The 22,924-nt window shown below is 36.8% G+C and overlaps 2 protein-coding genes and 1 long non-coding RNA gene across 4 annotated transcripts; all 3 read left to right on the top strand.

Annotated features, from left to right (window-relative positions):
- The first annotated feature begins 239 nt into the window (after positions 1-239).
- Positions 240-9,164, top strand: LOC119774642 (chloride channel CLIC-like protein 1). Of its 2 annotated transcripts, XM_038272264.1 has the most exons (11): positions 240-554; positions 629-736; positions 1,976-2,086; positions 2,279-2,500; positions 2,789-2,929; positions 3,023-3,122; positions 3,245-3,342; positions 6,101-6,247; positions 6,340-6,921; positions 7,022-7,058; positions 8,553-9,164. In XM_038272264.1, the coding sequence occupies exons 1-11, from the start codon at positions 426-428 to the stop codon at positions 8,735-8,737; spliced, it is 1,860 nt and encodes a 619-aa protein (XP_038128192.1). In that variant the 5' UTR covers positions 240-425; the 3' UTR covers positions 8,738-9,164. The 2 variants fall into 2 exon arrangements, with proteins under 2 accessions (XP_038128192.1, XP_038128193.1); XM_038272265.1 differs by lacking the exon at positions 7,022-7,058 and having other exon boundaries at positions 426-554.
- A 4,060-nt stretch (positions 9,165-13,224) lies between these two features.
- On the top strand, positions 13,225-14,285 carry LOC119774599 (chloride channel CLIC-like protein 1). The gene is made up of 3 exons (XM_038272147.1): positions 13,225-13,424; positions 13,830-13,904; positions 14,046-14,285. Exons 1-3 carry the CDS (start codon positions 13,398-13,400, stop codon positions 14,283-14,285), a joined length of 342 nt encoding a protein of 113 aa, XP_038128075.1. The 5' UTR covers positions 13,225-13,397.
- A 2,842-nt stretch (positions 14,286-17,127) lies between these two features.
- LOC119774628 lies at positions 17,128-20,774 on the top strand. Its single transcript, XR_005279552.1, has 4 exons — positions 17,128-17,209; positions 17,983-18,129; positions 19,826-20,264; positions 20,442-20,774. It is a non-coding gene; the product is annotated as an uncharacterized LOC119774628 (long non-coding RNA).
- The last annotated feature ends 2,150 nt before the right edge of the window (positions 20,775-22,924 follow it).

Below are 22,924 nucleotides of genomic sequence, written 5' to 3' on the forward strand. Positions count from 1 at the left end.
TTATCTTAGAATTCTGACTTTTTTCCCCCATATTATACTGAAATACAATTTAAAAATCTTAACTTTTTTAATTTTTTTTCAGCGGCCCTAATCCTCTTCAGTACAATCCAAGCTCCATTTCAGTTGGTGGCGGTAATGCACCAACAAGTCCCTCCCAACCGTAATTTAACACAAGAGGAGATGTAGCGCGCCTCCCTTCCAGTGGGAGGCAATAGTGCACAATGTGGCGTATAGCCAGCCGGAAAAAAGTACCCAACAAGAAGAATAAGACAGAGAAAAGTGCTTCCTTGTTTGTGTGTCACTTGGAGCAATTATGTAATTTTAACTTTTAGTTTCGGTACCTAAAACATGTTTAATAAAGTAGGTTAATTTGACCGGATTTCACCGGACACATATCCAGCTTTAGGCTGGTCTTTAAAGTCAGAATGCTGCTGTTTCTCCTCTGCTGCTTCTCTCTGTCTGCTCTGGGTCAACAAAAACCCGACGACTGGATAGATCCATATGACATGCTCAACTACGACTCAAGCACCAAGACAATGAAGACACCTTCCGAGGTTAGTTTGCTTATTTAAGGTTTATTCTAGAGTCGTTGGCTGTTATAGAGCGGATATACTGTCTTTCTTTTTAGCCAGCGACCTTTACAAACGTTGGCACCAAAAGAAGAGAGTACATCCAGGAGCAGAGCCAGGCTGAGCTGACAGCATGTAAACAGCAGACGGAGAATCTACAGAGGCAGGTTCGTTCTTAGAAACATCTCTCATCTGCTAATGCTAAACTTTACCTCTAAAACCCACAGAAACAAACATTCATTATTCAAACAGGAGGATTTACTTATCAGCACAACACCTACATAAGCTACCTTCCTATTAACTATGTATAAAGTTTGATAGCGGATATATCACACAGCTACATTTAATCAAATTACTTTTGAAGGGTTTTTATAAGTGAAATTTCTGATGGAATAAGTAGGGGCATGAAAAACGACAGCGAATAAAATATATTTTTTGAAGAGCTGTTATTACAGTGTCAGGACATGAAATGGATCTGCTGCGAAATAAGTTAAAAGACCTTTAAAATATCTGCAAAACATGAATCTGGAAACATTTAAGTGATTTTTTTTTTTTTTTTACCATCTTACACCAGCAGAAATTAAAGTAAAACATATATATATATTTTTTTTTGTAAAGTGATAACAGGGACCAAGCAGTCAGGCAAAGGACAAAGGCAATAAGGCATGGAAAAAAAATATCATCCATTTATTCTTCCAAAGTACTAATAAACAAAAGACTGAAAATTGGAAAAAAACAAAAACGTGCCAAAAGAAGATATCAACTAAGAGAAATTTAACCAAGGATAACAAACCAGAACTGACCTCTCACAATGAACACAGGGGTATTTAAACACATAGGCTAGCCTACAAACAACAAGGAGGGGAGGAAGAAAACTTAGGACAAACAATAAATAAAGCTAGACAACTAAGTCAACACTAATAATAACTACAACACAAATATGAAACTAAGACATTCAAAAACCAAAATGTATTTTAGAACAGTAGAGTTTTGAGTGTTTGACAGATCCTCCAGAGTCAAATCCCCCAGTGTCAGCGGATTGTTGGTTTCCTCCACTTCATGTGTTACACCATATTTGCTCCTCCAGCTAGTTCTTTCATCCTCAGCAAAAGAAAAACAATAATCTTGAAATACTGTTCATAGGGTGTTTATTAAATGTGTGCACCCATATTAGCAAACATCCTACAATAAATATGCTGTGTGAAACAAACATACTGACACTGAAATGGTTGGAGGAACCCCCACAATCAACATAATTATGAACGGATCACTCTTCTTTTTACTGGTTTACTTATTAATGACTAAATGTCTAACATCTGGTTACTTTAGGTTTAAAACATGCATGGTAGCTTTGTTGGTGTGAATCAGGTCAAGTGCATGAAATGGTGTGTTTTACTTTGCTCTAGATTGAAGACCTAAAGAAGGAGACAATGCTCATGTCGCAACAGCCGAGCTGCAATCCAGTGTTCAAGAGGTTCCTCAGCAGACTGTTGAAGGAAATACAGAGAATCGGTGTGGTGGGTACTGATTTTATCCAGGTCATTCTTTATCAGTGAGATTCTAATCAATATCACACTTTCCATAATAACAGGATTCACTGTAATGCACAATGGCTACTCATGTGTTTTTGAACATTGATTTACCAAAATGCTCCTTCAGTAAAAATGCACTGAAAAACAATTTTTTTTTTTTTTTTTTTATCTTCCCAGCCCAGTGACTCATCAGATGGCTTCTATGACGCCAAAATCAAGCTGTCCAAACAGGCCATGACGGAGATCCAGTCACTCCTGAATGGGGAGGACAGATGGAGAACTGGAGCTCTGGACAATGCACTCAGCCAGATCTTGATGGACTTTAAATTACATGATTATGAACCCTGGAAGTGGAGATTTGAAGATACTTTCCATGTTGAGCTTGACACTGTATTAAAGGTATGATAATTCATTTAATTTGCTGCTTTTTTACTAGGCGACACGTCAGCCAGCTTGGATAGCTTCTGACTTGGTCAAAGGTCAAAATATGAGTCAGTGGATGTTTGTACCATTCCTAACAAATGTATATCACCAGTAGAAAGTCAATGTCTTTTTTTTTTTACACAGTTTTTTTAAAGTTTAAGATTTAACAACAATATTTAGACTAGTTCAAACTTTCAAAGTATTTACCAGCAGCTTTCGTTGTTCCAGATGTTACAGATAGCTGACTTCTCTTCTTTGTTCCAGGTCGGGATACTCATTCTCATTATATCAACCGTCATTGGCACCCAGCTGTGGTCCGCTGTCTCCTGGTTCGTTCAGTTCAGAAGGATGTTTGCCATTTGCTTCGCAATCAGTATTATCTGGAACTGGTTCTATCTATACCAGGTGAAGATGAGCCCCTTTTTTCATTTTATGCTGATTTTGAGTAAATTGTCCTTCAAAGCTAAGAAATTATCGTTTATTTCAACTTCTTTTTAGACCGCCTTCGCTAAGCACCAAAACGATATTGTGCAGATGGAAAACTTCAATGAAAAATGCACTGGAGTGAGAAAAATTGACTGGAGGGATAATCTGAAAGGTAAACCATCTTGCACCATGACAAGTGTCTTGAAGTTTAGATCAAATTAACTTATTTCCCTAATTAAAGAAAACAAACACTATTTTAACCTTATTATGTATTGTTCTATTGGGAATTTGCAGAGTGGGTCAGAACAACCTGGACTCTTCAAGATGACCCCTGCAAAAAATACTATGAAGTCCTGATGGTTAACCCTCTCCTCTTGGTGCCGCCAACAAAGGTCAGTCTGGATGCTGATGCCTGTTGAGGCAGCACACTGAGCTGCCACAGCTTTGGAAGTATCCGGCTAATATTACACACATGGGCGTAGGTTTGCATAGGGACCATAGGGACATGTCCCTACCAAAATTTAGGACGGACCTATTTGTCCCTACCAATAATCGGATGTGAACAACATGTTTATAATTTACTATACAGCAGCCGCTTCTTTTCCTCTCGCAGCTTCTCTGCCTGGTAGCTGCAGCTGCCTGCTCTTTCCTGTCCCTTTCACATAGCAGCGCATCAACTGTGCTGCGCGGTTTAACTCTCTGATTATTCTGCCTTAAGTTCCGCCTTCTCTCTTTCTGATTGCGTGTTTTCTATTCTGTATGTGTGCGGGTGCGGGTGCTTGGAGCGCGAAAAAAAAGACGCTAAAATAAATTAATATTGGGCCAAGGAACTAGTCAAATAAAAAAACTTAATATTATCTACGCTAAAACAGGCAAAAGCTTCTGATTGGAGTTCTGTAAAGAAGCAGGAGAGAGTTTTTTGATTTGTGGAACTTGAGAAATGTAAGTTAACAACGTTAGGATTTCTTTTATTTTATCTTTTAATCAGATAGCCAAAGGCTCCTTAAAGAAGATCTTTTATGAAATGAAACCAGGTGAAACAGAAACGTTTAAACGTTTCCTTTGGAGGAGTTCTGGATGGAGAATATTGACAGACAAAAATGTTTTACTTCCTAAATGCAAAATGTTTACATATTTTTTTTTTACAATCTTGGTATAATTCCTGCTCTAAGTGGGTCGCTCTGTCGGCTAAAGGCACATTTAAGTGGCCCTATATTCCAGTTAACGATTAATCAATTACTAAATTAGTTCACGATTATTTAAATAATTTGTTAATATGATTAATTGTTTCAGCCCTAGATAAAATACATTAATTTAGCTACACAGAGTAACTACAGCCCAGATGTACACCTTCTAATATTAATATTTTAAATGCTCAGTGTCAGTTCCTCTTCTAGTTCCAGTGCACATGTAAATACAATACATTTATTTACCGTCCCTTGAATGTATTATTTTGCATGATCCAGAGAGAGCATATTAGAAAAAAAAAAATAAGAGTGGGTTTTACCTCTGCACAATTCTATATCTTCAGAAGAAAACACAGGATAAATCCACATATTACAGACATATTTAGACTATATTTGGTTAAATAGACACTGTCCTAGTCGCAGGTAAATTTAAATGCAATCCTTTTCAAAGTGGAAAAAGTCCTAATTCCACATCCATCAGAGCCAGTGATGCTTTAAATACTGATAAACAGCATCTAGTGCATGTAGTGCTTATAAGATTTGTATTAATGTAGCAAGAAATGCTGCTGTTCTCTTTAAACAAAATGAGCCCTGAAGCTCACATTAAACATAAAAAAAGAGCATGCATATTTTTGCAAAGGACCAATGAAACTGAAGAATAGTGTCCCTACCAAAGTTGAAAACAAACCTACGCCCTTGATTACACACACCACTGCTCCATGTGGCTTATTATTTCCTCTAGAATAATCCTCATACTTCCTTTGCAGAGGCTTCTTTAGTTCATGTATAAAGGGAAAATATATCCCCATCCTTATTAATTTCTCCTGTTTCACCTCTTGTGTCATGATTTAACATATTTAGATAATCCAAAAAGCATAGAGTTGCTGCACAAATATAGGCTGATATCAGAGAACCATGCAGTAATGTGAATGTTGTAGTGAAATGTCTTTGATTTGATTAGATGGTATTAATGTCTGTCTGTAGCAGTTAATTCATTTACTAAAGAAAAGTCTTCACCTAAAGAAATTTCATCACCTGTTGTTCTTTTTCTTTCTGAGACAGTATTATCTGGCTATAATCAAATATAAGTTAAACACAAAGTATCACCATATAACTAGCAGAGAGAGTGTGACTGTCTTAATTTGGTTTGGATAGGTTTTCAGTAAAAGGGCTGTTTGTTGTATTCTAAAAAAAAAGGAAAGACCAAGTCTGGAAAAAAAACAAAATTTTATTTACAGATCTTAAAAAAATCTGAAACTAGATTATTGGTATGGTGATTATTTGGCATATTTCTTTAAAATGTAACACCAGATTTTATTTATTTAGTTCTTCTTACTCTCTTTTTAAATTGGTTTTGAAAACTAGCTTTATTTCAGCCATTGCCTACCCCATGACACAACAAGTTAGTTTATCAGTAACTTTGTTATTCATGATGAAGACTAGTTTTACCATGATTTGGTTTGAAAGTTTCAGTCTTGTGATGCGTGTGAAATTTGCTGCTGTAGATTTCTAACCAAAGGTTGTGGTGTAATCACACTTTACTGTCGTGGAATGGTTCTTCAGTGGGTTTTAGTACCATAGTGGAATGTTAGCTTCAGTGTCACAGTGGAAGACATCATTGTATCAATTCAGACATATTTCTGGGAGTTCTGCAGTCCTTCCTTGCTGAAATTTAAAACACTTTATTTTTATTAGCTTGCTTTTACCACTGGCAGGACTTAGTTTTTGTGACATTGTTTATTTAGCTTAAACAAATTCCTGTTATTGCCTTATTTTATATTTTTATGCTTTATTTTATTATTTTATTGTGTTTTATTTTTAGTTATGTTCAGCGCTTTGTTTTTAGCTGTAGCTGAAAGTGCTCTACAAATAAAGATGATGATGAGTTTTCTGTTACATAGAGTAAATATATTATCCCTGCACCTAAATATAAAGTTAAACCTTTAAATACTTCACTTTTTAGGCAATATCAGTCACCATCACAACCTTCATCACAGAGCCGCTGAAGCACCTTGGGCAGGGAATAAGCGAGTTCCTGCGAGAACTCCTCAAAGATCTCCCAGTGACCCTGCAGATCCCCGTCCTCCTCACTATTGTGCTTTCCATATTGGTAAAGACACATGGCAGATTTTCTTATAAAATCAAGAAAACTAAATATTGATGGTGGATCTTTTAACGGGTATCTGTTTGACTTTTACAAAGGTGGTCATGTATGGAAGTGTGCATGCAGCCTTTCAGCATGGCATCATGGCACCGTTCCGCCGCCCTCGAAGGGATCCACCACCGCTGGATCGTCCTCATCATCCTCCTCCTCCGATGATTGAGGACCGCGATTACTTGGCTGGAGGAGACGCTCCCGCTCAGGCACCTGTGCAACCGATTGCTCCACAGAACATCCTACGGCAGCGAGGGGAGGATGCCAGGCTGGACCGGAATGACGTCCACAGAAGACGACCCAATAGGGTCCAGGAGGGCCCAGCACCTGCTAAGGTAGAGACAGTAAGAGCTGCAGAGCCTCTATTCAGCGAGGATGAAAGAGATGGCGAGCAGCATAAAGAGGAGCCTGAGGTTGTAGAGAACAATTCTACTCCTGCCGAACCTGGTTCGAAAGACCAGCAGGGGAAGGTAGAAAAGAAGAAAGACCAGTATGCTGCATCAGATTCAAGTCCATCACAAACAAAAGGGAAACGTGTGAAATCAAAGGAAAAAGATTCTGAAGATAAACGCAGCAGAGCTGATGCAGCAGCCCCACCAGAGGTGCAGAGTTTACAGACTGATGCCCAGGTGAGTTCTCTCTAATATGCATAAAACTGAATCAGATGAGATGGTTAATCATAGTTTTAATTATCCTTTTACATGTGAATTATATGTTTTACTGCTGCAGTGCCATGCAAACACAAATAGGACGAAGGATAATTATGGTAAACATCTGTTTTGTTTCTGCCTTTATGTAATTTTGCTTGTTGAGTACTGTAAAACTTTCTGATTGTATTCATCCAGTAGTTAGCGGGTATTTAGATGGGAGCAGAATAGCAGGTGCATCTTTCCCCAAAGATCAGGAACTGATTGGGTAAAAGCCCTTAAAATCAGGTGGCTGAGAAATAATAATACAGCGTCTTGATGAATAGATATGCTTGAGACGCCATTGTGGGATTATTTTTTTTTTTTTCGTTTTGATTTTAAATCCAGGTATCTAATGATCAGAACCAAAACATTTAAGGATGGTTTGTTAATATTGGCTTGCAATATTTATGTCTCATCATCACACCCGTTGCAGGGCATTCTATTTCGGTATATACTGTAACCATTCTCTGTTAATCCACCATTTCCATAATATGGCCCCAGCAGTGTATTACTACTATAAATAATCCCTCTTTTTTCACATATATCTTTTTACTTAAAGGAATAGTACACCCAAAACATGATTAGCCTTCATTTTCCACTCACCCCCATGCTGAACAACACTCTGGAGTACTTTTTTGATATCTCAAATGCATCTGGAGATCTGGGAGGCTTCTTGCTGTCTGCTGACATTCAAATAATGGAGGTCTATGGTGTCTGAGACAGAAAGGTCCATAAAAGTCCACAAAAAACGTTTCAATATTCCTCCATACTGGTCGTCCAATGTATTCCAAGTGTCCTGAGTGGGTAGCATCCAGAATTTACTCGAAACGAAGTCATTTAGAATGTTTTTAGAGCATAAACAGTAGTGTATAGGATTTCCTGAAAGCGCGCACATGCGAGCTCACGACGCTACGGAAACCGCGGCAGACCAAACCAGATGATAGTGCGCATTCAGCTCGGCAAAGAACTCATGCTCTTCCTCAACACTGAAGTCCTCAGACATTTTTCTTTCGTTGTTTCTTTCTTTGCACAGGTAAACAGCACATTTCTTCTTCTACGCTTGCATTATCGGCAGAGCAGACACTGAATGCGCACTTTCATCTGGTTTGGTCTGTCGGCTTCCGTAGCGTCGTGAACAAGCAGGCGCGCGCTTTCAGGAAATCCTATACACTACTGTTTATGCTCTAAAAACATTCTAAATGACTTCGTTTCGAGTAAATTCTGGATGCTACCCACTCAGGACACTTGGAATACATTGGACGAGCAGCATGGAGGAATATTGACATGTTTTTTGTGGACTTTTATGGACCTTTCTGCCTCGGGCACTATAGACCTCCATTATTTGAATGTCAGCAGACAGCAAGAAGCCTCCCAGATCTCCAGATGCATTTGAGATATCAAAAAAGTTCTCCAGAGTGTTGTTCAGCATGGGGGTGAGTAGGAAATGAAGGCTAATCATGTTTTGGGTGTACTATTCCTTTAACTTGTACTTTGTAGTATTCTGTCAGGATTGTTTCCTTTTCTTTCTTTTATGGCTGTGAATTGTTTACACATGAGTTTTGTCCCTGCAGGACCCCGAGGCCTCAACAGAAGAACAGAAACAAACGATATCACAGAGACACATAGAGACTGTTGGAGTCCCTGTTCAGGAGACGAATGCTTCAGTCGGGGAATAGAAGCATTTATCAAAGGAGAAACTTCAAAAGCCATCAGTGATTGGTGCCATTTAGTTATAGGCACATATCAAATCTACTGAAATTTCAAATGCTGTCTGGTGGAAATGATTAATACTGTCGACTACCCACAGAACTGTTCATTTTCTGCATTTTTAACAGCTTTGCTTATTTTTCAATAGGCTTTTATTTCAACTTTTGGTATAAAAAGATCATATCATTGAGTTATACAGTTCAGCTTTCCTTCACCACCCTCAAGGTCATTGGAATTTCAAAGCTGTGCTGTTACTCTAAGTTTTAGATGAGAATAAGAATGATGGTTGATGTTTTGAAATGATTTGAAGATGTAAGATTTTTCTAATCAAATTGTATAATAAATGTTTATTTTTATTTTTATGGAAGAATACAGTCTTTGTAGAAATACTTTGTGGATGTATATTCTTCACATTCACTCTGAAACGCTGATCATGGAACAATCTGCTTTTTGTTGATTAAACATCCATCCATGCATCTTATCTGTCAGGGTTATGGTGGGGCTGGCGCCTATCTCCAGTAATCTATGGGCTGAAGGCCGGGTACACCCTGGACAGTTAGTCAGTCCATCGCAGGGCAACACTGAAACACAACCATGCACACACAGAACTCCAGACACCCACCAAAGGGCAATTTAGAGATAGCAGTTAATTTAGCAATCCTGGCTGTGTCTGAATGTCCACCTTAGCTACTATATATGGCGCTATATAGTGGTTATGCCATTTTAAATAAGTGTCCAAATGTCTAGTGGATGAAAAAGTAGTGACTTGAAATTTTCCACAGTGCACCATGAAAAGTAGTGATTATGGTCACTAGACAAGCAGATATATCCCGGAATGCTTTGCGAGGAGAGCTCTCTCCAGAAAGCATTATTTGTTGTGACAGCGGCAACAAATAACAAAGTTGGTGCGTGACCAACAGGTAGCAAAAAGTATTGATCATCCGTCTGCACGGTCAGTTAACAGAGTTCACCATATAGTCCCCGTTATATATAGTGATTTAGGGCGGACATTGGGACACAGACCATGTTTTTGGACTGTGGGAGGAAGCCAGAGTACTTGATGAGAACCCACACATGCACAAGTAAAGCATGCAAATGGCACCAAGACCTACTTGCTGCAAGGCAACAGTTCTACAAACTGCAGCACCGCGAATCCCCCTGAGTAAAGATATTTATCCAAATATTCTGACAGTCATTAATGTAAAGCATGGTAAAAACTACAGACATCTTGTGGTCAGTAGTTATAAAGTGGTGAGTTTTATCCTGCAGGAAATACAAAACCAATCTGCACATATGCAGATTATTAACAAAGAAACGCACTTATATATAGATAATAACAAAAGACCACACCCCTAAAGCAATCACACTAGGTGTGGGAAGATCTGAACACCTGTGCCACCAGAGAAATAAACAAAACGTTCACTTTAGCTCTTACAATATGTATATATAAATAAAATCAATTTAGTGAGTTCCATTTTTTCTTTAATTTAATTTATCATTACCATTGCTTTTGAAGGGGATGGGTTAAATGCAGAGGTAGAGGTAAATTTCTCCAATGTGAGATCAAGAAAGTTCAATTATTATTCATAGATGTAAAATTTTGTTATAACATATAGGTTAAGATATACATTCAAAATTAGGAAATAAATGTTACATTGAAATACATAGATGTGGAAATAGATTTCACACATGGATATAATATTTCGATATCCATTTAGTATTTATAGTTAGCATTTGCCACTTACTGTGAGAAAAAGACATATTTGAAGAAATGAGACATTGAAAGTTAATTTGCTGAATACACTATGCATACCATAACTTATTTTGTGTGCATTGAATATATGTCTATGTGAAACATAACAGGCAGTAATTAATGCTGTGATTCTTCCCAAAAATGTAACGTGTAGCTGGCCATGTTAGCACTGCCACTAGTTCATACTGTACACTTAATGAGATGAAAATGCTCCACACTGTTTGCTTAAAATATTAAAATCTCATGTCTTTATTAAAGCAGATTTTAAGAGGAGATATATTGCTTTGAAAAACATAAAGCATCTCTAATCACCTTCTCCCAGCAGATATTCTTAGTGTTTTGGCTCCAACTTAAACAAGTTCTTCCAGAGAAGGACAAGTCGTTTTCAACACCTCCCTGTGCAGATCTCAGCTAAAAAGTAGGTTACTCCTAAGCACGGTTGTCTCATGCAGCCTTTTTTGTCAGAAGTTCAATCAAAGAAATGACTTCAGAGTTTAGCATGAAAGAAAAGCAAAAAATCATATTTTCTCATCGCTAAAATTATTTAAAACTGAACAATGGTGGGAATTAACAAAATCAGGTAGCTGGGCAATAATAAGACAGCCTCTTGATGAACATACATAAAACTCTTTAAAAACACTTTATTAATACCTTGCGGGTATTTTTTCTTGCAGTGCAACTATTAACAGAAGAGAGAAAAATAAGATCATAAGTACAATTAAGATATAAGAAGAAAAAAAAGATAAGGATCTGAATACAATAAAATAAGGGTCAGAATAAAATAAGGATCACAGTATAATCAATCAACACTATTTACAATGCTGCTCAGTACCAAATTACAATTATTGCACCTGACTGTGTTATTGCACATAGTAAATAATGAAATAAATAAGTTATGAAATGACTGCTTCTAATTTGCAAAATGCCATGCTTTAATCAAACATTTATAGATGGTTTGTTATTAATACTATTGGCTTGCAATATGTATGTCCTCTCATCAGGCTCACTGCAGGGAATTCTATTTAGGCCTATAATATGACTATTTCCTGTTGATCCGTCATTTCCATAAAATGGCCCTGCAGCGTAGCATTTGTAGTAGAATCAGGTCCCAAAATAAGCAATGTCTCCAGCAAGACTTTTATAAATACATTCCTATGCATAACTTTTTAAAATTCTTGCTACTATAAGTTGTTTCTTGTATCAACTGAAAGATTAAGAGCCATAATCTTTCTTTTATGGCTGTTAATTGTTTACACATGAGTTTTGTCCTGGCAAGATCCTGAGGCCTCAGCAGAAGAACAGAAACAGACGACATCACAGAGACACATAGAGACTGTTGGAGTCCCTGTTCAGGAGAAAAATGCTTCAGCCAGGGAATAGAAACATTTGTCAAAGGAGAAACTTCAAAAGCCATCAGTGATTGGTACTATTTAGTTAAAGCACATATCAAACCAATGCATTGCATCTTATTGAAATGATTTAGACTGTCATCTAGCCAGAGAACTTTGCTCATTTTCTCAGTAGGCTTTGATTTTGTCTTTTGAGCTAAAAAGATAAGCATTGAGTTATTCATATATATATATATATATATATATATATATATATATATATATATATATATATATATATATATATATATATATATATATATATATATATATATATATATATATAGATATATATAGATATATATATATATTCTAATTTTGCTTTGTTTTTAATCATGTTTTCTCATTACTAAAACGGTTTCAAACTGAACAATGGTGGGGATAAACAAGTAAGTAATGGTTTTTAGAGTTCATTCAAACCCACTGATATACTTACAGTGTGTTATAGACCTTAAAGAGATGTTGGGCATCTTGGTAGCAGCTGTTGTTCTTAAGTGATGAACTTAACCTTTACTTTGTAAAGGTTTATAATTCAGAGCTGGAGGGAGGAATTAATTAATGTTTTTTGTTGACCTTTTAAAGATGTTTGAAATTTTATGAATGTCGACTCTGAACTAGTGTCTCACGAAATACAAGTTTAGAATACTGTCATACAGGCTTCAATTATGTGTCATTAAAGCCATTCAGCATGCGAAGGCATAACTAGACATCCTAACCAACCTGCTGTTCTAGAAAGGCCTTAGCTTTCCTTTTCACAGGAAAGCATAAGTTACATTTCCCCTCAAAGCGTTTCGTTCTGAGCTCAATTTATGACAAAAACCTTAACCCAGTTTGCTACATGCTCATAGATATTTTCATCTGTGACAAAACTAAATTATTTTAATGAGTTTATTAGTTTAATTTACAATTCATTGGACCAGCAAAAACTGTCCATTGATGCAAATAATGAGTTTGTACGTAGACAGACAGACAGACAGACAGACAGACAGACAGACAGACAGATAGACAGACAGACAGACAGACAGACAGACAGACAGACAGACAGACAGACAGACAGACAGACAGACAGACAGACAGACAGACAGACAGACAGACAGATAGATAGATAGATAGATAGATAGATAGTAGTACAGTAGTACCAATTATCATCTTACTGCTGATTTCTAGATGGCTTCTTTCTATTAAAATCATTATAATTTAAGTCATTATTCTATTGTTCCTGCTATGGGTTTATAAATGGAACAGCACAACTTCTTCTTAAGTGTTCACAATGACACCAAACATTGGAAGTTAAATACTAGTACAGTAATCTTTTTAAATGTGACAGATAAATTAAATGCTATACATTTTGTTGTATAAGGATTGTGTCTCAGACACACTGCTAGTTTGCTCCTTGGAAGGAGAGGTGATGTGTCTTTAGGTAGAGTGAAGTTCCAGCCCTTCATCACTGAAAGGTATGTTTCCTCCTAACCTAGTTTGCCAGCAAGCATTGCTGCTTTCAGGAAGTCACACCTGGCACATTTCTGAAGGAGCCTGACTCGGATCAGACGTTCGCTAAGTTCTTTTAAATGGATGGAATTTGGACTGCCCTTCAGGTTAGTAACTTTATATCTATATTCAAACTGTTGATTTTCATTAAACAGTATTTGCACTGATGATTAGACTTTCAATATTTAATAAACAAAAGTGATTAGAAACTGATAATTTAATCTATAGAAATATAATCCCAGATATATTTATGCTATAGTAAAAAAGGAAATATAAAGTACTGAGATATCAAGACATGGGTGGTTGGAGGTTTAACAAAAATGTATCCAGTCATAGGTTGTCTTTACAATCTAAATCTTAAACATATTCCTGTAGATTTTTGGTGGCGATATAAATCTCTATAGATTATATTCTGGACCTCTATTTTTACTAAGGAAATTTGTATGGGTTTGTCCTTGGAATCAAATTTTCTTTTTTTTTTCATCACCTGATTAAAGAAAATACCTGTCTTGGCCAAACGGGAGACTCATCTGGTGTTGAAGAAGTTCCTTTACAGGCTCATAAGGGATGTTTACAGAGCGGGTGAGGTAAGTCAGGATGTCATTAAATTCACGCTACTTTTCTTTTTCTATTTATTGTTCTAACCTTAACTCTTAAAAATTATTTTGTTGTTGTTTTTGTTGAATGTACAGAATAATAGCTAATTTAATCCACTTTCTCTCCCTCAGCCCAGTAATGGCAATGAGATTTTCTATGATGCCAAAATCAAGCTGTCGAGCAAAAGCATGAGTGCAATCCGTTCGTTTCTGAGGGATGCAGACAGTTCAACAACAGAGCCTCTGGATGATGCTCTAAGTGGCATTCTGGTGGACATTACTCGTACTCGCATGAGTTTGTTACCCGGTCCAGAATTGATCGATGGAGGCGATCGCGGCCTAATATTAGCAGTAAGCAGATTCATTTTATAGGATCTTATTTCAGATATACACACACACACACACACACACCCACACACACACGCACACACACACAAACACACACACGTTGTGTCACAATATCCTTGTGGGGACCGTCCATTGACTTCCATTCATTTCCCACTAATTTATATGGCCTAACCGTGACCCTTGCCCTATCCCTAACCATTACCGACACATACCCATCCCTAAACCTAACCTAAACTCAATTCACACCTTAGTCCTAAACCTAACCCCCACCCCAAGAAGAGAAACTACTTGTGGAGGTACTTGTGGGGACCAGTTGTTGGTCCCCACAAGTACCTATGAGTCCCCAAAATGTAGCATATTCCTAGGAAATTGTCCCCACCAGGTATTCAGATAGCTGTCAAATATAGTTTCACAAGAGAAGCATTTTCCATCTTGTTTACCCAGGTTTATTCCTCTCTTTTACAGGTTGGGTGCTCATTTATCTTTGGGTTACTCATATTCATGATCAAGGATCAGTTAAGAGTTTCCTGGTTCAAAATGTTCTCCACATTATTTTTTTTCTTCTTCTTTGTCAGTATTCCTTGGAACTGGATGTATTTATACAAGGTAAAAAAGCTCCTTCAGTTCACATTTAGCATTACAGTATATTTATTAAGAATATAACTATTTTTATTTTTTTTTTAAATATATTTGATTAGGAGGCATTTGCAAAGCACAGGAATTCAATAATAAGGATGGAAAAATTAAATGAACGATGCATGGGACTAAAGGACATCGGCTGGTTTGACACTCTTCGGTAAGAAAAGGAAAAAACTAAAGATAAACACAGATTCTGTTTTTGGTTTACTTAAGATGATTATTATGTATGTTTTCTGAAATGAAAGTAGTTCTATGATTAAGTCAAGTTAAACAAAAGTGAATAAATCCTTATTTACTGTGGAAAGCTAGTATGGTTTTATAGCAGCTGCTGATGCTCACTAAACCTCAGGCAGACTTTAATCTTTCCCGAGAATCTTCCGGAGTGATCAGTCATAGACGTTCCACCAAGGTGGCCAATGACTCAGCATTTAGGTGCTCACACAGGGAAGCATTCGACCTTCAAATTAAAAGACTCCCTGCTTGGCATTTTAAGTTAGGTTTTTTTGTACCTAGGAAGTCAAGCTTTATTAACAATTAAAACTTATCAAATGGGAACCATCTCTGATTGTCCAGTAGACACACTAATCTTCCTGTGTAGTCAGAATGTGTCAAATTTCAACTGTCAACATGAGGCCCAACAGGAGGAAATCCTATTTCCACAATAACTCTCTGTGCTGCAAGTTATTTCAAAAGACTTGTTGGTTAAGATTCTCAGTCATCCAGATCATAGTCTTTTTTTTTTTTTTTTTTTTTGGAATTCAAAAGATTTTCTTGAAAAACTATGTAAATCCCCCCAGAAATACATTAGAAGCAATATGACACAAATTGAACAAGTGGAAAGCTGCCTCTACCTGCTCTCTAAACTCAATTGTAGAGATGTAAATACAATATGCAAGCAAATCTGTAACTCTGTCTGGCCATCAATTCATAAATCTACCTTCTACCGGTTGTCTTTCAGAGTGAAGCGCTTATGGTGTCTATCTGCAGCAGTCTATATGGGCAAAAGACTATACATCATGAAAATGTCCACAATCAAACACAAGAAAATTAAAAGAAAGCATGATCTTTGGAAATTTTTTAGATGGCGGTATATCCTATTTTTGGTTTTCTGTATAAATTTCATATGTGTGCATCCTCTCCTGGTACTTTACCTTCCTCCTATAGCCCGTCGTCATCACTTTGGCAACAAACCCTCTGTAACCCTGCAAAGACAAGGATAGATGAAGAGAAGGATAGGTGGACTAACTCCTCTAATAAAATATAAAATAGAACAACTTTGAGGATGTTGGCAGCTTGTTTTATATGCTATTAATCCATTATACTGTTGTGTCATTCTAGCGACTTGCATAGCTTTGCACAAAAAATGTCAGAGACTGTCACATGAGAAAAGATGAGGGAACACGATGATGTCCAAGAGATTTCAGGTTTCTGTTCTAGGATTGTGGCTATTGTTTGACATTCAAACTCCATTTAAAAAGCCAAAACTTATCTGTTACGCTAAAAGTTTTATTGCTGCTCCACTGCTCAGAAACTCCTCCTGAACTCATTCACCTGGTCCTAGCAACAATTAAATGAAACATTGAACTGCGGATGGTCATGGCCAAGTTAATGCAACATGAAACAGTCCATCTATCAAAAATCTAATCTAATCTTTAAATCCACATGGTGTTTATTAGTTGATGAAATAGCATCTGCAGCATATGCATGGTACTGTAGCTCTCATGCACTGGACTTGGACACCACCGAGTTTTGATAATATTTAAAACAACAGCAGAAAAACCCCAACTTTGGTCATACCTAACTGCCACGCTCACCCAAAGATAATTAACAAATCCTGAGACAGTGTAGTCACCAAATGTTTATAAAGCAATCTTTTGGTCTAGAAATAATCTCAGATTAAACAAGCTCTACATTGAACTTAGTAATAGGTTATAGGGCAGAAGCTCTCTAAGAAAAAGGATCCTATTCATCTTTCATCATATTTTAACAAAAAGTACTACATACAGAACAAGGGTTGGTGTTGAAGCATAAAAAAAAAAGTATTTATACTTGTTTATTCTGTTTTTTTTTTATATATATATTTAGAATTGGCAAGAGGATAGTGCTAAATATATTAGGCTAAAAAAAACAAAAAATTCCAACCTTTTTGTATGTGCTAAAAGGAAAATTAACTTAAGCATTTGTTTTTTTTTCTACTTTTGTTATTTTCAGGAGGGTATAGAAGCTTTTTTACTCTTCAAGATGACCCTTGTGAGAAAATCCTAAGAGAAATCTTAATTGATCCCCTCTCCTCGGTTTCTCCACTCAAGGTAAAACACACCTGCTGGTTTGAAAGTTGCCTGTTAAAGAACAATTTTCTGTTCTTCTGAAAAGTATCATCAAAGTATCATTTGGCCTATAAAAAGCCAATGCTTACATCATCTTTCAAACCTAAGGTAAAATGGGGCTAAAATTGCATTTTTCAATCAGGTATATATACATACAGAAATTTTTTTTAATTTTTATAATTTATTCCCCTTATAACTATCAAGCAATTGTTAGAGTTTTATTCACCATTAAATTTTGGATTTGGGATTTTTAGTAAAAATGTTAAAGCCAATCATATTCTGTAAACAGAAGTGACCATAAGGAGGTAATGTATTGAGAGAAGTGCAAATGGTTTTCTAAATGCATGACATGCCCTTGCAATAGTGAGTGAGTAATGGTGAATGTTTTAGCCCTCCTTTTATTTGTTACTCTTACTCTTCTAACTACACATTTAAAATACCAGTTAAATAAAACAGCCATTTTTTCCCTATAGTTTATAAAGGACAAAGAAGGCAAACAGATAAATATGTTTACAGTTAGTGAGAGAGTTATATTAATTTGGGTTTTTAGAAACAATTTTGTCATCACACAAATTTAGGTTGACTAATATCAGGAAAGCTGTAGAAAACCAAGTAAAGAAAACTGGCAGCATAAAATCGGCTAGCTTTACAGTTATTCATCTCAAAAGCACCCAGAAAAAAAATGAATGGCACCTATTAAGAAACATATTGCAAAAAGTTTAATCCTGAAATTATTATTTTTTTTCTCTTATCAGGTATTTTTCTATACCATTACAACTTGCATTAAAGAGCCACTGAAACCCTTAGGAGAAGGTTTAGGGGAGTTTTTCCAAGCACTCCTCAAAGATCTACCAATAATCTCCTGGATACCAGTCCTTATCATTGTCCCGTTGTGCTTTCTGGTAAAGTCATCATGACACTCACAAACATATTTCATCCAAAATACAGGTGCTGGTCATAAAATTAGAATATCATGAAAAAGTAGATTGATTTCAGTAATTCCATTTAAAAAGTGAAACTTGTATATTATATTCATACATTACATACAAACTCATATATTTCAGATGTTTATTTTGTTTAATTTTGATGATTACAAATGACAACAAATGAAAATCTCAAATTCATCATATCAGAAAATTAGAATATTACTGAAGACCAATAAAAACAAAGGATTTATAGAAATGTTGGCCAACTGAAAAGTATGAACATGAAAAGTATGAGCATGTACAGCACTCAGTATTTAGTTGGGCCTCCTTTGGCCTGTATTACTGCAGCAATGCGGCGTGGCATGGAGTCGATCAGTCTGTGGCACTGCTCAGGTGTTATGATAGCCCAGGTTGCTCTAATAGTGGCTTTTAGCTCTTCTGAATTGTTGGGTCTGGTGTATTGCATCTTCTTCTTCACAATACCCCATAGATTTTCTATGGGGTTAAGGTCAGGAGAGTTTGCTGGCCAATTAAGAACAGGGATACCATGGTCCTTCAACCAGGTACTGGTAGCTTTGGCACTGTGTGCAGGTGCCAAGTCCTGTTGGAAAATGAAATCTGCATCTCCAAAAAGTTGGTCAGCTGCAGGAAGCATGAAGTGCTCTAAAACTTCCTGGTATGTGGCTGCGTTGACCCTGGACCTCAGAAAACACAATGGACCAACACCAGCAGATGACATGGCACCCCAAACCATCACTGACTGTGGAAACTTTACACTGGACTTCAAGCAACGTGGATGAAGTGCCTCTCTTCTTTTCCTCCAGACTCTGGGACCTTGATTTCCAAAGGAAATGCAAAATTTACTTTCATCAGAGAACATGACTTTGGACCACTCACCAGCAGTCCAGTCCTGTTTCTCTTTAGCCCAGGCAAGACGCTTCTGACGCTGTCTGTGGTTCAAGAGTGGCTTGACACAAGGAATGCGACAGCAGAAACCCATGTCTTTCATACGTCTGTGTGTGGTGGTTCTTGAAGCACTCACTCCAGCTGCAGTCCACTCTTTGTGAATCTCCCCCACATTTTTGAAGGGGTTTTGTTTCACAATCCTCTCCAGGGTGCGGTTATCTCTCTTGCTTGTACACTTTTTTCGACCACATCTTTTCCTTCCCTTCGCCCCTCTATTAATGTGCTTGGACACTGAGCTCTGTGAACAGCCAGCCTCTTTAGCGATGACCTTTTGTGTCTTGCCCTCCTTGTGCAAGGTGTCGATGGTCGTCTTTTGGACAACTGTCAAGTCAGCAGTCTTCCCCATGATTGTGTAGCCTATAGAACTAGACTGAAAGACCATTTAAAGGCTTTTGCAGGTGGTTTGAGTTAATTAGCTGATTAGAGTGTGGCACCAGGGGCCATCAATTTTGAACCTTTTCACAATATTCTAATTTTCTGATATGATGAATTTGAGATTTTCATTTGTTGTCATTTGTAATCATCAAAATTAAACAAAATAAACATCTGAAATATATGAGTTTGTATGTAATGTATGAATATAATATACAAGTTTCACTTTTTAAATGGAATTACTGAAATCAATCTACTTTTTCATGATATTCTAATTTTATGACCAGCACCTGTATATTTGTTTTACTATGTTTACTGGCTGGATGTCTTGCAGATACCTCTTTCTGGAGGCATACCAAGAGTTTTCCAGCTCTTTGTGAGACGTATGATACCCCTTGGGGGAGTTCTTTTACCTGAAAATGCACAACGCCAAGATGACAATGTCAGGTTAGAACAAAATGCCGTCAATCAAACACAACCTGGAAGAGCCATGGAAGAGCCCCGTACTGAATGTTTAAACAGTGCCGACCTATCAAGTGAGGAGCCTAGAGAAGCTGCGGGGAACCAGGGGGGCTCTGAAAACCAGCCTGAGGTCAAAAAAGAGAGACTTGTTACTACGCCAGACCAACCGGAAGCCAATCAGACCATATTAGTGTTAGTAGAGAACAAACAAATAAAAACACAGAGGAAAGGTTGTTATGATGAACCTTACAGAAGGCGTCCAACCCCTACACATCAGCCAATAGAAATGCACCATGGTTGGATACGTTCAGGTGAGTGATTTAAATATTCATGCTGCTAGATCAAACTAATAATTTGACAGCATCTGTTTGCTCTTCATTTCTGGCTGTTAACAAAATTTATCCAAACGATTTCTGACATAAATGCAGAACAACCTTTGAGTTTTAAATATTATGTTTTGTTTACATGTGGGGAAATGATGCATCCAGAAGCCTTACCAGGAGAAGAGAGAAGCTTGCCATCACTGAGATTCATGAAGGCTGAAATTGCTTCTGCTCAACAAACATCAGCAGTTGCACTGGATTAAATACATGTTTTATAGCAGCAGTTTAACAATATCTGTATTTGTTATAATTTAGTTGATTTAATTGGACTTTCCAAGTTTACTGAATGAGAACAATTAGATTGAAAATTAGACACTGAGCAGAGCAATTCACTGTCTGGTCTGCGGTGTTGCTATCCTAAAAGTGTGCTGCATTTGGGGGACTTTATATTTAATCAATTCTAGGTTTAACTGGTTTGGTTCAGGTTATTTTATTTTTCTGCTTCCCTTTTTGCTATAATGATGGTGGTGGAATCACAATTAAAGTTAGCTTTGCAAAGCAAGAATATTCAGTTAATTATCATAAACCTGTTTTAACTTGAAAATTTAAACACCTTGTTCCAATAAAAAATATGTACAACTTTTAGAAACTTGTCATTTGAGTCATTTCTGGATACTGGTATTTTTTCTTTCTCTGTTTTTAAAGAAAATGTTATGACTGCAAAATACAAGAAGTGTGATTTTTAAATCTTCCATTCCCATCACCCCTTTTTGTTACACCTTGGCAGTGTCCGAACATCCACCCTAAATCCCTCAAACACTACATACAGCAGGGACTATATAGTGAACTTTTTAGTGACAACAAATCCCATGGGGCTTTGTGAGGAGAGCTCTCCAGGCAAAGCATTCTGGGATATATCTGCTCATCTAGTGACCATGGATGATAAGTACTTGTCAAAGTGCATTGTTCTAAATTACGAGTCCACTACTTTTTCATCCACTAGACATTCGGACACTCATCTAAAATGGCGTAACCACTATACAGTGCCCTATATGGTGGTTAGGGCGGACATTTGGCCACAGCCCATGGTTGTGTTCAGGCTGCATCCTCCCAGGACCCGGTCTATCTGAGCTGTGTCCAAATGTCAACCCTATATCTGACATATCTGACTCAATAACCATTTAAAATAACTATTTTCATTCATTTCATAGCTATTCACATACTTGAATTATATTAAACTGCACTTCCAATATTCAGCACTATTCACCAAGGCTTCGTAGGATACACTCGACCTGTCCTTCAAAACAGGCAAAAAGAAGGCAGCATTTGTCGGCTGCATAATGAGGAGTCTTCCAATCTGAACAGACCTCGGCACTGCTCTATAATGTAATTGGCCCACAAATCTAGCCTTCAAAGGACGCAGCCGTTGAATTCGAACCTCAGCACATGGATGATCACTGCTCCTCAAAGAGCATTGTGGGCGATTTTGAGTCCACTACTTTTTCATCCGCTAGACGTTTGGACACTCATTTAAAATGGCGTAACCACTATATAGTGGACATTTGGAAACAGCCTTTATGTCTCCACCAACACCCACCCACACCCAATACATATACAAGAAGCACACAACTGTTGCTTTCACCAACAATCAACACATTTTTCAAAAATATATGTTCAGTCCAGATTCATTAAGAAAAGAAAGCTGTACATGCAGAGGAAATTGACAATGCACAATGTAATCTAAACATTTGTATGATTAATTTATGTTTTGCAGATTTCTAATCGCTTTAACCCAATCGATTAGTTTCTTCACTCATTAATTGACATTTCAAAGGAATGCGTTTATATCAAGCAATGAATTCATAATAGAGCTGATGCCGATATATGCACCTGGCAATGTTTGTCTACTTATAAGTAAAAAAATCAAAACAACACAAGATATGATATTAGAGATAACTCAAAGTTTTCTATTCTAATATTTTCTATCTTTGTATTGTACATCTGGGGTCACACTTTTTGCTAAGAAATGAATGTAAAGTGTAACAGAAGACCTATGAGGACCAGAGAGGGAACAATCTAACAGAAAGTTATGTCCAAAATTCAAAGATCAAACACTAAAATAAAGTAAGACAAACACAAACAACAAACCAATAAGTCAAAAACTTAAGGAACATAAACAACAGCAAAATAAATGAAACCGAGACCCAAGAGAAACCCAAAGCCCAAAGGATTGTGACAAAGCTGGAGCTTACAACTTGGCAGAGGTGAAGATGTAAAAAGCCAAAAAGGTAGATATGTGATGGAGCTTTTTGAACCAGGAGAGCCCCAAAACACAATGTAATTGTTTCTTTCCAAGTTTTTATTATGTTCTCATGTACAAAAATGTTATCTTTATGTATCTATTTTATTTTATTTATCTGTTTATCTTGAAAGTTACCTTTGTTATCAGGTGCAGCAGCCTTTCCACTGATCAAAATGAATCCAAAAACATTCTTTACATGCATATTGTATATCCACTTATTATTTCATTTTATTCCAGTGGAGTTCACTGTAATGATATCAGTTACAGTTAAAACTCAGATTTCAATTTAGAACTTACCCTCATTTGAAAAATACTATACATTTACTAATAAATACTTATCTCAAAG

The sequence above is a fragment of the Cyprinodon tularosa genome, unplaced genomic scaffold (assembly GCF_016077235.1).
Source record: "Cyprinodon tularosa strain WSP-4 unplaced genomic scaffold, ASM1607723v1 ctg82, whole genome shotgun sequence".
In the NCBI taxonomy this organism is placed as follows: Eukaryota; Metazoa; Chordata; class Actinopteri; order Cyprinodontiformes; family Cyprinodontidae; genus Cyprinodon; species Cyprinodon tularosa.

What these genes read in the sequence shown, in the direction of transcription:
- LOC119774642 (XM_038272264.1), top strand. Translation starts at nt 426, where the DNA reads ATGCTGCTGTTTCTCCTCTGCTGCTTCTCTCTGTCTGCTCTGGGTCAA. An exon ending in AAATACAGAGAATCGGTGTG is followed by an intron (nt 2,087 to 2,278) that starts GTGGGTACTGAT and finishes TTATCTTCCCAG; the next exon opens with CCCAGTGACTCATCAGATGG. An exon ending in CTATTGTGCTTTCCATATTG is followed by an intron (nt 6,248 to 6,339) that starts GTAAAGACACAT and finishes ACTTTTACAAAG; the next exon opens with GTGGTCATGTATGGAAGTGT.
- LOC119774599 (XM_038272147.1), top strand. Translation starts at nt 13,398, where the DNA reads ATGGATGGAATTTGGACTGCCCTTCAG. An exon ending in GAATTTGGACTGCCCTTCAG is followed by an intron (nt 13,425 to 13,829) that starts GTTAGTAACTTT and finishes ATACCTGTCTTG; the next exon opens with GCCAAACGGGAGACTCATCT. An exon ending in ATGTTTACAGAGCGGGTGAG is followed by an intron (nt 13,905 to 14,045) that starts GTAAGTCAGGAT and finishes TCTCTCCCTCAG; the next exon opens with CCCAGTAATGGCAATGAGAT.